Source organism: Phascolarctos cinereus, unplaced genomic scaffold, assembly GCF_003287225.1.
Source record: "Phascolarctos cinereus isolate Bilbo 61053 unplaced genomic scaffold, phaCin_HiC Scaffold_3;HRSCAF=262, whole genome shotgun sequence".
Classification (NCBI taxonomy): Eukaryota; Metazoa; Chordata; class Mammalia; order Diprotodontia; family Phascolarctidae; genus Phascolarctos; species Phascolarctos cinereus.
In genome coordinates this window covers 10,452,538-10,469,830 of record NW_027555736.1, presented here as the reverse complement: position 1 = coordinate 10,469,830, position 17,293 = coordinate 10,452,538, and the positions used below count along the sequence as shown (strand labels likewise).

General features: G+C 41.3%; 1 protein-coding gene across 2 annotated transcripts in view; it reads left to right on the top strand.

The window, feature by feature from the left end:
- The window catches only part of ZRANB1 (zinc finger RANBP2-type containing 1), an 81,205-nt gene that overhangs the window by 57,532 nt on the left and 6,380 nt on the right, over window positions 1-17,293 (top strand). For both annotated transcript variants that reach the window (XM_020973637.2, XM_020973638.2), the window contains exons 4-6: window positions 3,839-3,992; window positions 5,942-6,013; window positions 6,655-6,853. In XM_020973637.2, coding sequence (XP_020829296.1) covers window positions 3,839-3,992; window positions 5,942-6,013; window positions 6,655-6,853 — 425 coding nt within the window. The remainder of the gene's footprint in view (window positions 1-3,838; window positions 3,993-5,941; window positions 6,014-6,654; window positions 6,854-17,293) is intronic.

Genomic DNA, 17,293 nt, shown 5'->3' with positions numbered 1-17,293 from the left:
ACTTAAAGGGAGCCAGGAAGCAGAGATGAGTAGGAGAATTCCAGGCATGGAGGACAGCTGGAGAGAATGTCTAGAGAGATGGCGGGTCTTGTTCCTGGAACAGCCAGGAGTCTGGCACCACTGCATCAAAGACAGTGGTCAGATCAGGCTGCAATCCTTTGTACGCAGGGAAGTGCACTGGATAAGTCACATAGGAAGACAGCATCAGAAACGTGAATAGTCTGTCCCCTACCCCCCCAAAAAAAACAACAACAACAACCCCAAACCAACAAAAAAACAAAAGACAGATCCATCGTGTATTGAATGAGGATGTCAGGGTCAGTGCTTAATAAATGTTTGGTGAGCTACTGAGAGGGCACTCACCTTAATGCCATCGCAGCTCTGTTGCAGTATTGTAGTGTCATCTGAGGGTCAGAAAACCCTGGAATGACATGCTTAAAACTTGTATTCCTCTGGACATTGTCCAGCAGTTTCTCTACTCAGGTCTTTATAGATAATTTTTTTTTTCAGTAACAGTCAGTATACTTGTTACTGAATAATCAATCAACCTACAAAATTGTGTCTAACCTAAAGAAAGTAACATTGCCCTAGCTTGACTTAGAGGACAGATGGTTTAAAATATAATCTCTGGCACATTTTTTCAGGAATGAATTCCTAGTGTGAAGTGGGGAGGGGATGTCAAATCTTATTTTCCATGGTTTTCCATTTTGAAAGTGGGAAAAGATGCATTGCTTTGGAAAAAAGTGGAGGAGCTGGAGTGATATTGGAAAACGGTGGGAGTAGGGAGTAGGCTGATTCTAAGGGAGGAGGAAGAGGAAGAGGCCTGGGCTTGGGTCAGTTCAGCCAGCCTCACTTAATGTGCCTGCTGTTCATGAGGAAATAGGCTAGGCCCTGACTGAAAGAAGAGAAGCTTTTTTTGCCTGCAAAGGACAAGGCCCACAAATGTACTAGTGCTGGTCAGAACAATGGTGTTGGTGATGATGATGAGGATAACCAGCATTTATGTGATACTTTAAGGCTTGCAAAGTTTTACAGTCATTATCTCATGTGGTCCTTACAACAACTGTAGAAGGGGAGGGTGCAGAGGGGAAGGGGAAGGGATATGTATTTATACAGCATGTAACATCACTGTTGTCGTAGAATTGATATAGTGCCTACGAGGTTCCAGGCACTGTCCTAAGCACTTTACAAGCATTATCTTCTTTGAGCTTCACAACAATTTTTGGGAAGTAAGTGGCATCATTATGCCCATTTTATAGTTGAGGAAACTGAGGTAGACAAAGGTTAAGTGACTTATCCAGGGTCATACAGCTAGTCAGTTTTGAGGCTGGATTTGAACTCGGATCTTCCTGATTCCAGGCCCAGTGTGGTGTCCTCTGTACCAGTTACTTAACAGGACTGTTAAAAGGGTGGTCACAAAAATTCACAAGAAACCTCATGTGTTCTGGGAGATGTGTTCTGTATTAAGAGAGAGGCAGCTAGATGGCTCAGACGCTAGAGTTCTGGGCCTAGAGGCAGGGCGACTTGAGTTCAAATCCAGCCTCAGACACTTAGCGGCTGTGTGACCTTGGGCAAGTCACTTAACCTGTGTTTGACTATGAGGCTGCTAGGTGACTCAGTGGATAGAACACTGAACCTGGAGTCAGGAATACTTGAGTTAAAATGTAGCCTCAGACCCTGCCTAGCAGTGTGACCCTGGGCAAGTCACTTAAACCTCTACCTTAATCCAGTGGAGAAGGAAATGGCAAGTTACTCTGGTGTCTTTGCTAAGAAAAGCCCATGGACTGTATGGTCCGTGGGGTCATGAAGAGTCGGACACGACTGAGTTACTGAACAATTATATAGTACGAGGAGGGTACTTGTGAGTTGGATGTTCTTTCCCCTGATGGGGGAGCCCCTTAAAAGCTCTGTAGATTGTCTTCGAGAGGTGCTGTGGAGCAGAATTCCATCTCTGTTCAGCCCACACGGACCTCAGCTTTGGTGCCTAGCCTTATGCTCAGAGCTGCCCTTTCTCCAGCTTGGAAGGACCTGGGAAAACTTGGCATTCAGCAGGCATTGCTTTGGAGTTCACAATAAGGCATGAAAAGAGGACTTGAGTAGAGGAAGAAAACAGATGACTTATGGAAAGATTACAGGATCCATTCGTTCATTCATTCATTCATTCATTCAAACACTTGATGCGTGTGCTTTCAGTGCGGGATGACCTTCCACTGCTAGCAGTTAAAGCCTGTCAGCTGGCAGAGCTTCCAGAGGATGTAGTGGCTCTTTGTTGCTCGGTCAGCCACATGGGACCTTCCAAGGGGAGGCCAGAGGAAGGTGTTGTGACCCCAAACCTAGCTTGTGGCCAGTTCAAGAACAATGCCTCCTCCCAAGTGAACTATGTTAAAACGTCAGTAATATTGGCCAAGGTCCGCTATAGTTTGGCTGAGGTTCTAAGTAAAAACGTTTTGTTTAATCTTCCTAGATTAATGCAGAAAGTAACAAATACAGACAAACTGGAGAGCAGGGAAGCGTCCATCCTGAAGGAGAGGCTCACCTGCTCCTCAGACAGTTGTTCACAGGCATTCTTTCTGAGAACAATGTGATGGGCCCTTGCTGGTCTGACAAGAGATCCAGCCTGGCCTGGCGGGCAGGAGCTATCAACTGAATAACCTTGTTCTTTTCCTAACAAATAGTTTTTAGTGAACTTCAGTCTGCTTATCTGAAAAACACTGAGACTTTGGACTGAAGGATCTCCAAGTTCCCTCCCAGGATTAAAGTCTCTGATCACACCTTTCAATTACCTTCTCAGAGGTAGAAAACAGAGCATTACTCCATGCCTTCTCCTCCAACCTCTGACAGGCCCTCTTCTCACTTAAGATAAATCCTTCCGTCTGCCAAATAAGGATCCTTGAATGAACCACAGGGTTACTGGGATCCCTCCCATCCCTGAAATCCTGTGGGTCTAGAATTATAATATTAAGTACATCACCGGTGACAAATGCACCCATCTCTCTGGCTACTTCATGGAACTGGAGTGTAGTGGGAGCGCGGCGTATCTGTGAAAATGTGTCTTTGCCAAAATGTTTATCACTAATGTGGCTCATGAGGCCTTCACTCTCCTGGTTCCTTTTCCTTTTAAACTGGGCCGGGCAACCCCAGGAACTGAGGTGAAAGCTCAGAGGACTCCTCCCCTGCTGCTTCTGACCTCTGCTCCTCTGATCTCCTTCCCCCCAGACTGTACAGTGGAGGGAGAGAGAGGAAGAGAAAAGCCTTCCCACCCCTGGTAGCCGAACACTCGGACTCCACGTCGGGCCAGCTGTCTGAGGCTTACCTGCCACCTCAGGTCCTGTTTCCTTCAACACTCAGCTCAGCTGCTCACCTTGTTCCGCAAATATTTTATAGATTTCCCTGAACTGCGTGTGCCCCTTCTCATCCTCCTTACTTTATCTTAGAATAAGCACCAAGGGGCACGGAGTGCATAGAGCACTGGACCAGCAGTTCACATCCTTAGGTGATCACTAGCTGTCTAAACCGAGGCAAATCACATGATGGCTGCCTTCCTCAGTTTCCTCACCTGTAAAATGGAGAGAATAGCACCTGCCTGTTGGTCAGCTGGTGGTGCAGTGGATAGAATGCTGAGCCTGGAGGAAGAAGGATCTGAATCGGGGCTCAAACCCTTCACCTCTGTCTGCCTTGGTCTCCTCACCTGTGAAATGGAGATGATAATAGCACCTGCCTCTCGGGATTGCTGTGAACATTGACTGAGCTCTCAGCGCGGTGGCGGCCTGTAGTGGATGCCGTTGTTGTTGTGTTGTGACATCAAACAAACGCCTTTCCAAACCATCTCGTTTTCCAGGTGTCTCAGCAAGCAGCCAAGTGCATTCCCGCGATGGTGTGTCCTGAGCTGACTGAACAAATCCGGCGCGAGATTGCGGCCTCCCTCCATCAGCGAAAGGGGGACTTCGCTTGTTATTTCCTGACCGATCTTGTTACATTCACATTGCCTGCAGGTAACTATGAAACTGGAACCTTTCTATTGTGTTATTTATCTAATTGTACGGTGCTGGTGAAGAGTAGCTTTCAGAGAACATTTTAGTGGATTATTCCCTTTCTGTGGGAGTAAGGGGAGGAAAAGGAAACCACATTCTAATCCTTATCCGTTTTACATTTGTAATTTTTGGGGCTTGTCTGGTTTATGTAAATAATAACTTATGCCTTTCGGTATGGATATGTGGGTTTTTTTTTCATGCTCTGTTTTTTGATATAAGCATAGAATGTTTTCATACATTACAGCCTGTCTTCCATATTCTCTATAGAGCTAGTGGATTCACATATCTTAATCTACCCATTTTGTAGATGAGACCACTGAGGCACTGAGAAGGACTCCCTTTGGAGCCCCATCTGGATCTTACAAAAACAAGCTTTGATAAATCGGCAAAGGAGAGTTTTTAGCTCCCTCCTCTTCCTCTTCTGTTTGACCTCACATCATGACCAGCTTTTTTTCTGCAGACATTTGCCTTTGGAAATCATTAGGACTGTTTTATGCAGACCAACATGTGTTTATCCTAAGTATAATGAGATCTGTTAGATACTGGTTATGATGCCTTTACAGTTATTTCATTAGAGAGTAGGAGTAGAGTCCTTCTGTAAAGTCAGCATTAAATTAGCTGAGCAAACCACAAGGAGTGTTTCTAAAAATTGCCACTCCCTCTTCATGTGTCGTGTTCTAGCTGCACCTGTGTTTGTGAAATAGCTTTTTTTGTTTCAGAGCAGTAACACTTGATGTTGTCCCCAGGATTTTTTCTTGTTTTTATTGTTTTGGCCAGTTGTCATTGAAGAATATCACCAAAGACCATCATTTTTAGAGTGAAGGTTCCATGTGGGCATCTACATTTGTTGGGCAGCTTATGTCATAGTTGAAAAGAGCAGAGTTGGTAAAGGGAGAAGAGTAATTCATTTTTGTCATTGGAACAGCGTTTGCCATTGAGGCATCCTTGATGATTTATCCATTTCCCAAGGAAAGGTGGGAATTGTTTAGTAGCAACTAAAAGTAAAAAAGTAGCCGTTTTAGGTTAACACTAATAATTTATGCAAACTTAATTTGAAAAATGACTTCAATATATTCTTGTATACTTAGGTCCTAGCAGTAGGAATTATATGTACAACACAGTGATTAGATTTTCATTTTGTGTTGAGTTAGTAGTTCACTGTGACTGTAAAAAGGGCAGAAATGTGTTGATTTAGTGTACATAGAAGCGTATGTCACGGACCACTAATTGGGCTTGAGAACACTGGAGTTAGAGGAAGTCCTCTTGCAGGGAGGGTTAAGCAGGATGCAGTATTATGGACAGTGGCTGCAGAGGGGTTTGGCCATTAAGTGTTAATGACCTTAGGAGACAGTGTTGGGCTTAGGTACTGAGTTTTGACCTTTAAACCAAAGGAATGAAAAATAAGAAGAGATGTGAAACCTAGGTTAATGAATGGATTTAATTTTGTCATTAAAACATTATCCTAAGATATTAAAATGAGGACTAGAAGGGAGACTTACTTATGGACAAGTGGTGCTTAAGTAAAATGTGTTTTATTCGGCATTTTAAAATGGAATTTTTGATAGTTTATGGACTAGAGCTTTATATGTTTTTTGCTATATAAAAGTTACCTTGCAATGTGGAGTTGAAAATGGTGCTGTTTTAGTGGAATTTGACACTGTTATCAAGTTTATTTTTTTGATTTTTAATTTTTTGCTTTTTGATGAGGCAATTGGATGTGACTTGCCCAGGGTCACACAGCTAGTAAGTGTCAAGTGTCTGAGACTGGATTTGAACTCAGGTCCTCCTGACACCAAGGCCAGAGCTCTACCCACTGCACTGCCCAGCTGCCCCATCACGTTTATTCTTTTCTGTAAAATGTGTGTTCCCATTTCCACATCTCCCTCCCCTTTTGTTTCCCATTCTTCTAGATATTGAAGACTTGCCTCCCACAGTGCAAGAAAAGTTATTTGATGAAGTGCTTGATAGGGACGTTCAGAAAGGTAAGCAGTGAGGTAATTGTTGTTTTTTAAGAAGACCTGTGAGATCATGAGTGATTATCGTTAGCTTTAATTCTATTATAACCTGTTGTTTTGTTGGTAACCATTAAAGATCAGTGGAATAATTTTTGTATGGCACACGTTTTAGAGACTGAGCATACACCTTGTGTATTTTTGATCACTGAAATAAAAACTGTTTAAGTTTTTAAGACCCTGTGATAGAGTTGTTTAGTGTCTGGATGGTTATGTGGGAATTATAAAGTTCCGTATCACATATCTTGCTAGGATAAAGGAGACAACAAGCAAATTGGTGAAATAAGTATTTTTGAAATTTGACTTGACTATCTTCTAGGTCCCAGTTGTTAACATAACACAAAATTTTGTAAGTTGATGAAGTTATGTGATTTCCTGACTAACTTAATTCCTAAATAGCTTCTTGCTTTGGATCTTTTAAAATCGTTCTATAATTTGTGAATCCTTATGATGTTTGGATAACTCAGAATTTTTTTCCTAATTTACTTATGTGACCACTAGTAAATCCTATACCACTCCATTCCTTCTCATTGGTTGTGAATAGGCTGTCCTACTAAAATATTCCTTAATTGCGTAGATACAAAAATGAGCATGTTTTAAATGCTTCTTAGAGTTAGAAGAGGAATCTCCAATTATAAACTGGTCCTTGGAATTGGCGACCCGCTTGGACAGTAGACTCTATGCACTTTGGAACCGGACTGCGGGGGACTGCTTGTTGGACTCAGTGCTGCAGGCCACCTGGGGCATCTATGACAAGGACTCGGTGCTGCGCAAAGCCCTCCACGACAGCCTGCATGACTGCTCGCACTGGTGAGGGCCAGGGCTAGAATAAGTTCGGTCTGGGTTAGGCCTTTTTCAAGGGAAGCTTGGCATAGTAGGACGGCTTGACCATTTTCGTATTTTTCCCACATCTTTGCTCCAACTTATGAAACCGAGTAATTTGAAAGTGACCTTTAAATAATTGGTTTTTTCCTTGCATTGTAAAGCATGATATTTACAGACTCTTGATATCTGTGTTTAACCCTTATAAACCTGCTACTAGACATTATGAATGTGCCTGCTAATCAACAACATTTATGGAGTTGAGACTATATGCCAAGTACTGTACTAGGTAAGATGCAACTGAAGTAGATCATTCCCACCCTGAAGATTCCTTTTTTTCCCCCTAAAACCCTTTAAAAACAAGAAATAGCAAACAGGATAATGATTATGATGCTTTATTAGTCAAAAAGCATTGAGGCCTGCTCTGTGTCATGAGCTGTGTTTATTAGCACCGATGATACAAAGAGAGGCAGAAGTAGTCCTGGACCTCAGAGAGCTTACGTTCTAGTTCATTACTCTAGATGTTCTGTGATTTCACAGAACTTCCATGCCTCAGTAAGTGGTCTCTCTCTGTCTTTTTTTTTTTGGGTGGTTAGTTGCTTTTCCCACAAAAATTCATCGTGACACAGTGGGAAGAACACTGTTTATTGAAGTCAGAGGACCTGGGTTCAGATTTCACCTTAGATTCTTGCTCCCTTTGTGACCTTGGGCCAATCATTTAATGCCCCTGAGTTTCACTTTCTTCATCTGTAAAATGAGGGGGTTGCATGAGATAGACTTGGAGGTCCCTCTAGGATCTGTCCTCCTAGGCTTACCGTCAGCTGGCCAGCCTTCCAGTGAGGACCTTCTCTGAACTGAGCTTGACTTGATTCTTCAGTAGTAGGTAGACATTGGTTAGATGACTCCCATACTTGATGCCACTAGAGCTTATATTTACTTGGTATGGCTTTCAAAAACTCGGGGTCATCTCTGTTTTATGATGGGAGTTTGGAATAAGACCTGAGTGAAGGAGAAGTTATAACTATTACTTATGTTTTCATTATGTTTTTGGATTTATTACGTTAAGGTTTTTTGGGGGTGGAGGGAGCTGTGTATGTGTATACCATAAGTAGCTGAAAGTAATTAAAAATCATCATTGAAGGCCTAAAGAGGGAAGAGAAGGCCTGCATTATGAAGAGCTGTATGTAGGGTACCCCCCCCCCACCTTCTGGGGCTTTATTCTCCCAGTTTTGCTGGCTACAAAAGCTCCTGCTGCTGCATACTTCCCAGAGTTGTGCCAAGGCTTAGCTGGTAACAGTGGGTAGCCTGCTTCTGGCATGCTTTCCGTCTTTTGTCGTCACCTGTTTGTTCTGAGAAGTGCAAGGTAGGCATGGCCAAGGTGGCTGGAGTGACCACTGGGCTCTTCTGAATGTCAGTAGGAAGGATGGCTTGAAGCCAAAGCCATGTGTGTGTGGTCCATTGGAGTTGAGCTAGACTAGAGAAACGTGAAGAAGGGTCCAGGAAGGAGGAAGCTCAGGGCAGTTTTGGTTGTTGTGGTAGGGTTAGCTGTGCTTAGGAAGACCATGGAACTCTGAGGCTGGCCTGCCTTAGAAAGCGGACCTGATCGCGGATGTGAGCTAACAGTAGGCATCTCAGAGCTGGTGGCATGCCAAGCTTGGCAAAACCTGGTGTGCAAGTGGGACCTTCAGACTTCTCATTTTAAACTTCTCCATTTGTGAGCAGGGCCTGAAAAATCAGACAGGGAAGACATGCTTTTATAAGTACATTGAGTTTATAAGTACTTGAGGAGTTGAGGATAGAGGATATGTAGTGCCTTATTTAGGGATGAGTAGATCTACAGATTCATGGTAAGAATCAAGACATGAATTCTTAATCAAGAAATCTTCCACTATTTTATCTGCATTGAATTGTAGCAAGTTTATATTCCTCTTCACACTTTCTTTGACTGTTTGGGTATATGAGTTAAGTAATAGTAATATCGTTTATTTGTTCTATCCTGACAGAATAGAAAGGAAGATTCGATTCTAAATCATTAAATGTGGAAACGGCACATTTGCCAGCAATTTATAGATTTTCAGAAGTAGTTCTTAATATTTTATTTTTCTTTGTTTTTACATTACCTTTATTTCTAAATATGTTCTCCCTCTTATCCAGCATTGAGCTCTGTCTTGTGTAACAAAGACCTAGAAAGAAAGAAAACAGTTGGTTCAGTAAAAATAATCAGTACGTTAACAGTCTGATAGAATATGTGCTGTTCTAAACTTATAATACTCACCTCTGGAAAGAAATGAAGTACATTTTCTTTTTAAAGAAAAATATCTTTTTGTTTTTGTGAACTTGACAAATGCCAACAAATATGAACATTTCCTATACAGAGACAGAAGAGAAAGATGATGTATGAAACCCAAATCTGAATGGTGTGTCCCTTTTCCAAACTCCTTTGCCTTACAGAATATCATATTCCACACCCTACGATCTTTTAATGTAGAAGCTGCAAGGTCCTGTGTAATCTTGACTGTGGTTCTGTGATATTTAAGTTGTTTCTTTGTGGCTGCTTGCAGTATTTTCTCTTTGACCTGGTAATTTTGGAATTTGACTACCTATATTCCTTGGTGTTCTCAATTTGGGATCTCTTTCAGGAGGTGATCGATGGATTCTTTCTATGGCTATTTTACCCTCTGGTTCTAGGACCTCAGGGCAGTTTTTCTTGATGATTTCCTGAAAGATGCTGTCCAGGCTCTTTTTTTCCATCATGGTTTTCACGTAAACCAATAATTTTTAAAATGTCTCTCTTGGATCTGTTTTCCAAGTTGGTTGTTTTACCAATGAGGGTAGTTTACGTTTTCATCTTTTTTTTGTTCTTTTGTTTCTGTTTGACTGATTCTTGCTCTCACAGAGTCATTAGCTTCCACTTGCCCCATTCTGATTTTTAAGAAGTTGTTTTCTTCTATTAGATTTTGTACCTCCTTCTCCATTTGGCCAGTTATATATTTTAGGGACTTGTTTTCTACAGGTAATTTTTGTCCTTCCTTTTCCAAACTATTGATTCTCTTTTGCATACCTCTCATTTCTTTTCCCAGTTTTTCTTCTACCTCTGTTATTTAACTTTTAAAATCCTTCTTGAGCTCTTCCAAAAAGGCTTTTTGGGCTTCAGATCAGTTCGTATTCCCTTTTGAGGTTGCAGATGTGGGTTTGTTGACAATGTTGCCCTCTTCAGAATTTCTGCCTTGATCTTCAGTATTCCCCTAATAAGAATCTGTCGTACGTTTCTTTTTGCTCGTGGTGTTTGCTTATTTCTTGGCCTTTAAAGAGATTGAGCTCTCCTGCTGGGGAGCAGAGGGCACTGACCCCGGCTTCTTGGGTTGGGAGCCTGGAGCCCGGTCACTGGCTTTGGGTGCTGGGGCCTTGGAGACTGTAGCTCTCCTGGTGCTGGGCTGGAATCAGCAACACTGGAACTGTAAGGGCAGGCTTGGGGAGCCTGGCCCCCGGAGGCCGCCTGCTCACCCGGGCCTTTCCTTTGGCTCTTTGCAGATGGCTGTGTTGCTGCTGCAGGATGGTTCTCCTCCTGGGGGAGCCCTGGGAGCACTTCCCAGAGTTTTGCTGAAGCACTGGGAGACTTGGGGTCCTGGTCCTGGTGTTTGCCTGCTCCACCACCTGGGGTTCAGGATCTCCCCCTGGTATGCTGGGATGCCTCCTGTTCTGTACTGCACCCCTTCCCCCAGGGCAAGATGCACCTTTCCCTTCAATCCCTCAAGCTACCTGGGCTACTGGACTGCTGCACTGTCTTTCTGTTGGTTCAGCTGTTTCAGGGTTTTCTCCTGGGGTGATGTTTTCTTGGCTTTCAGAGGTTAATAAGGGAGGGTGAGAGCAACTTACTTCTTCTTCCCACTGTCTTGGCTCCCAGAAGCAGAACTCCATGGTGTGTCCCTTTTGAAGGTGTAAGCCTCATTTGAACATTAGTCACATAGAATAGAGAATGAAGACCGTTCGTTCAGAAGCGATTCTCCTTGTGCTGGGCTTCCTCTCCTTCTCACTTCATTAAAAACATGTTTCATTGTTGCCACTTTTGGGTTGTCAGCATGAGCTCTGAAGCGCAACCGGGTCACTGAGTGACCTCGAGCGCTTCGGGCAGACGTGGCGCTGGGGCACCTGAACCTTCTAAGCTGTGCCTGGGGGGGGCCGAGCTCTGCTCCCAGGTTGCCGCGTGGTCAGACCCGCCTTCGTCTCAGCATCTCTGCCTGCCCCCGGAGGATGGCACATCCCCCTGTCTGCCAGCTGTGGCTCTAACTCTAAGGCTGCATCTTTGCACTGGACTAGCGAGAGAGCCATCAGTGTCTTGCTGCTGAGGCTGCTCCCGGCTGCCTGTCTGTACCCGAGCTCTGTGGTGCGTTGCTCACTGGCTGCATCTTTACCCTCCATAGTCACTGGGGTCTTGGGCAGGTTGTTACTGACCATGTTCATGAAAACAAGTTGGTGAAAGGAGCCAGCGCGAGTCTCTTGATGCTCTCATCCATGGCCTTTGCAGGACTCTGCTATTTCAACCATTGTGATGTGGGCATCTGCAAAGCTGCTGCCATGCTGTGGAGCCTCTGACCTTCCTGGGAACAGAGATGATTGTACACCCATTGCCTGTGCTCTATCACATTATCAGTCAATGAAAATGAGGGAAAGTAGCAGTGAAACTCCGCTGATGAGACCTCACTTGTTCTTCAGTCGGGCACCATTATCTCAGTAATTAGTCTCTATGAGGAGTATAATCCAAGAAGGATTAGATTAAGGAAGTTGTGAGATTAGCTTGTGTTCCAAGCTCTGAGAGTTATTAAGTCGTCTCAGGATCTCACTAGGTTTATTTCTTGCTCTTGACCCTTGTATGCTGCCGCATTTCAATTTACTGATCTTTTAAGAATTCAGTTATTCAGCATCCCGTTGTGACTGGATTTGTCCAGCAGCCCTGCCCCTCTTAAAATGCTTCTTCTTCTTGGGAATACTGAGCAAAAGAAGACATTTTGTTAATTCATAAAATAAAAAATTTGTAAGAAAGGGGGGAAAAATGAGCTCTGCATTTTCTTGTCTCTTCTGTGATCCACTTTGTTTTTTCTAAGTATGCAATGTTCACTTTCTGGTTATCTTTGTGCCATTGTAATTGTGCAGGTGTTTTCTTGTGGAGAGTTTCCTGTGCTTCTTTGTGTTTAAGTTCAGTAAGCAGTCCGAGACGTGCATATTCTGCATTTTTGTTTTTAGTCGTTTCCCATTTAATGAACGTTGACTTTGTTCTGAATTCTTGGCTTTTATGAGTACTGCTGTACATAGTTTGAAGTATGTGGGACTTCACTTCTGTCTCGGACACCCTTGGGATATGTGTCCAAAAGTGGGCTCTATTGGCGTGAACATTTATGGATGTGGACAGTTTCATCATTTTCTTAGCATAATTTCATATGTTTTCCACAATGCCTGGACCAATTCATAGCTCCACCAGCAGAGCATTAATGTGCCTGTCTTTCCACAACCTCTGCAGCATTGACTGTTCCCAGCTTTTGTTGTTGTCAGTTGGCTGGGGGTGGGAGTTGTTTTGATTTTTCTCTTTTTATTAAGTGCTTTATGTGATTTTGGATATAGAACCTGTTTCATGTTCTGGGGAGCTTAAAACAAATGATGTAGGAATTAATAAGAAGCAGAACAATTCATTGTCTTCTTGATACTTTTTTTGTCCTATAAGCACTTAATACGTGGGCAGTTGTCCATTGAATCTTATGGAATCAAGTGCAGCTAACTTTAATTGGCTAAGGTTCTAAGGCTACTTAGTGTGATACTCCTGAAACAAATAATCATATTTCTCATTGGGAAACTAATGGGGGTAATAAGTACAGGAGAAACCCATTTAGATGTTTCCTTTATCATAGACATTTGTCATCATCAACCTTGTAGAATCGATTGGAATGGAAATTTTGATGAATTGTTTTTTAAAGAAATACAAAATTTCTGTTTTTGAAGGATTAGTGTTCAGTGTTTTAAAATTTTTAAGTATTTTTTCCAGTTACGTGTAAACTTTTTAACCAATTCATTTGTGTTTCAAATTCTCTCCCTCCCCCATTGAGAAGTTTGATATAGGTTATACATGTGCAGTCACGTAAAACATTTCCATATTAGTCGTGTTGTGAAAGAAAAAAGAAAAAGAAAGTTTAAAAAAAGTATGCTTCACTCTTATTCAGATTCCATCAGTTCTTTCTCTGGGGGTGAATAACATTTTTCATCATAATTCTTTTGGAATTGTCTCGGATCATTGTATTTCTGAGAAGAGCTAAGTCATTCATAGTGGATCATAGCACAATGTTGCTATTACTGTGTACAATGTTCTCCTGATTCTTTCCAGGTTTTTCTGAAATCAGCCTGCTCATCATTTCTTATAGCACAGTAGTATTCCATCACAATCATCTACCACAGTTTGTTTAGCCATTCCCCAATTGATGGGCATCCCCTCAATTTCTAATTCTTGGCCATCACTGAAAGAGCTGCTGTAAATATTTTTGTACATGTGAGTTATTTTCCCTTTTTTATGATCTCTTTGGGATACAGACCTAGAAGTGGTATTGCTGGGTCAAAGGGTAAGCAGTTTTATAGTCCTTTGGGCATAGTTCCAAATTATTCTCCAGAATGATTGGATTAGTTCGTAACTCCACCAACATTGCTTTATGTCCCAGTTTTGCCACATCCCCGCCAACATTTATTATTTTCTGTCATATTAGTTGTCTGATAGGTGTCAGCTGGTACCTTGGAGTTGTTTTAATTTGCATTTCTCCAATCAGTAGAGGTTTAGGGCATTTTTTCGTATGACTGTAGATAGCTTTGATTTCTTTGCCTGAAAACTGCCTGTTCATATCCTTTGTCAATTGGGGAGTGATTTGCATTCTTATAGATTTGACATGATTCTCTCATATATTTGAGAAATGAGGCCTTTATCTGAGAAACTTGCTTTAAAATTTTTTTTCACAGTTATAATTACTGTGTATTTCCCTCCATTCTACTCCCTCACCCCATTTATCCTTCTCTCTCTCCTTTCACCTTCTCTCTTTTCACCCTATCCCTCTGCAAAAGCATTTTACTTCTGACTGCCACCTTCCCTGTTGTTACTTCCCTTCTATCAGTTTTTCCCCAACTCCCCCTCCCCTTTCTCTTATTCCGTTTCTCTCCTGCTTCCCTATAGGGTAGCATAGATTTCTTTGCTCAGCTGAGTCTGTATTTATTCTGTCTTTGAGCCGCTTCCAGTAAGAGTAAGATTCAAGTGTTGTCCACCCCCCCACCCTCCACCCCCGTTTTTCTCTCCACTGTAAAAGCTCTTTCACGCATCTCCTTTGTCAGATAATTTACCCCATTCTGCCTCTCCCTTTCTCCTCCTCTCAGTGCATCCTTTTCTCACCCCTTAATTTTATTTTTTAGATATCATTCCATCATAGTCAACTCACATCCATGCCCTCTATCTGTATACTCTTCTAACTTATGGTAAAGTTCTTTGAAGTTACAAATACATCTTCCCATTAGGAATGTGAACAGTTTCACTTTTTTGAATCCCTTATGATTTCTCTTTCCTATTTACTTTTGTATGCTTCTCTTGAATCTTGTATTGTCAGATTTTCTATTCAGCTCTGCTCTTGGGTCTTTTCCTCAGGAATGTTTGAAAGTCCTCTTTCATTAAATATCCATTCCCCCCCCCAACGATTACACACAGTTTTACTGATTAGGTGATTCTTGGCTGTAATCCTAGCTCCTTTGCCCTCCTGCATATCATATTCCAAGCCCACTGATTGTTTGATGTTGTTGTTCAGTCATTTTTCAGTCACATGCAGCTCTTTGTGACTCCATTTGGGGTTTTTTTTGGCAAAGATACTAGAGTGGTTTGCCATATTTTTCCTCAGCTCATTTTGCAGATGAGGAGCTGAGGCAAACAGGATTGAGTGACTTGCCCAAGGTCACACAGCTAGTATGTGTCAGTCCAGATTTGAATTCAGGGAGATGAGTCTTCTTGGCTCCAGGCCTGCACTCTCTATTCACTGCACCAGCTAGCTGCCCTGATCCTTTAATGTAGAAATTGTTAAATCTTGTGTTATCCTGATTGCAGCTCCACAATATTTGAATTGTTTCTTTCTGGCTGCTTGCAATTTTCCTCCTTAACCTGGGAACTCTGATAATATTCCTGGGAGTTTTCATTTTGGGATCTTTTTCAGGAGATGACCAGTCGATTCTTTCAATTTCTGTTTTACCCTTTGGTTATAGGTTAGTAGGACAGTTTTCATTGATAGTTTCTTGAAATATGATATTTAGACTCTTTTGATCATGGCTTTCAAGTAGTCCAATACTTTTTATATTATCTCTCCTTGATCTACTTGGTAGATCAGTTTTTCTAATAAGATGTTTCACATTTTATTTAACTTTTTTCATTCCTTTGCCTTCATTTTCTGGTTTCTTGATGGCTCATGGATACACTGGCTTCCACTTGCCCAATTATAATTTTTAAGGAATTATTTTCTTCAGTGAGCTTTTATACCTCCTTTTCCATTTGTCCAATTCTACTTTGTAAGGAGTTCTGTTCTTCAGTGAATGTTTGTACATCCTTTTCCATTTGGCCACTTCTGTTTTTTAAGGACTTCTTTTCATCAGTGAATTTTTCTTTATTTTTTCTATTTGGCATATCTGCTTTTTAATGAGTTCTCTTTAGTGGCTTTTGTCCCTCTTTTAACCATTTGGCTAACCATTTGGCCTATTCCGGTTTTTTAAGGTGTTATTTTCTTCAGTGTTTTTTTTATGTCTTCTCTACCAGATTGTTGACTCTTTTTTTTGTTATTTTCTTGTTTTTCTCATTTGTTTTCGCAGTTTTTCTACTTGAGTTCTAAAATCCCTTTTCTGTTGTTTCAGGAATTTTTTTTTTTGAGGCTTTGAATATAGCTGTTTTGATTCTGTTGTCTTCTTCTGAGGTTGTGTTTTGATCTTCCCTTGACCTTACTCCACCGTCTTGACTTCCCCCAACCTCCCAGTCAGCTTGTGTTCAGTATTTGCATCATGAATTTGGTGCTCTCTTTTAGATATTTATCAAGTACATAACATTTTCCTTTAAGTTATTTACAACTTACATTTATTGATATTTCAGAAATTTGGGGTGATACTTTCATCCAACTTGTGATGCTTAAGTTTGATTTGAAGACTACTAGAATTTAAGAACTCCTTAAGTTGAGTACACAAATGTTAATTTGTGAACAAAATCATGTATGCCTGGAATCCACTTAAATCCTGTATCTTGAACTTTTCAAATATGCTTTTTTTTCTCATTAGCTTTAAAGTATTCAGATGTGTCTGCATACTTGAAAAACTGATGTCAAATTTTATTGAAAAAATTATTTAATATTAAGAATAAAACCTGTGTGTGGGCTATTTGGTTAAATTATGATTTACTAAAGACCAGATGAATCCATTTCCTTTCTTTCAATCTTAGTTATTATAGACACTATTATTATAATTATAGACACTATTGTTCTTGAAAAGAATACAGGTATTTACTTCTTGTTCTACTTAGGGATTACCTATAGAGGAAGCACAGTTTTATTAAAAGTATCATGTAGAGAGGTGAACAGTTGGAGTTCATTCAGCTTCTGAGCTCTGCTACTTACTGCTCTTAGTCATTTCCTTATGGTCAAATGAGATTTTTAGGTGTTTTTTTTTTTTCTGCCAGTCAGGCTTGAAGTAAGGAGATTATGAGCTCTATGGCAAGGACTCTTTCAATTTTTGATTATATCCTTAGCATCAAGTGTAGTGTCTTGAATTTCATTAAGTGTTTGTCTGAAATTTAATAGAGATGTTTTAATTTAACTCAGTAAACTTTTTCTGTAGGTAAGTGATTGACTTCATTGTGTTTTTTTAGCAGAGATTTTTATTTTTAAACTGCAAAATATTATAAGGCAATTATTTAGGTATTCCTTTTATTGTTTAAGAACTATGTTCTGATGTTTCCTAATTGTTTTGGCAAGGGCTGTGGTTGAGATGTGGATGTGGCTGGGGCAATACATACCTACCAATCCAGAGGGCACTCTTGCCTTTACTTTGGTCAAAGATTAGACCAGGCCTGTGTGATTTTGTTTGAACTCCTGGTGAGAATGTTCCCTTTACCATTACAGATCAATCCACTTTGTGTTTTAAACAGAAGAGAGAGTTGCCCAAGGGCACTGAGAAGTTAAGTGACATTGTCAGAGTCAGACAAGCAGACTCTGAGGACAGCTCTCTGTCTGCTGTGCCCTGCTACCAAGATGACGGTTTTAAGAAATGGATTAGAGAGGGTAGTGAAGTTCTGAATGAAAACCATTCTGGGTAGTGAGTCAGACTGCTGATTTTGGATGTGCTGGAAGACACAGAGCCAGCACGTGTTGTTGGACTGAGAGCCTCCAT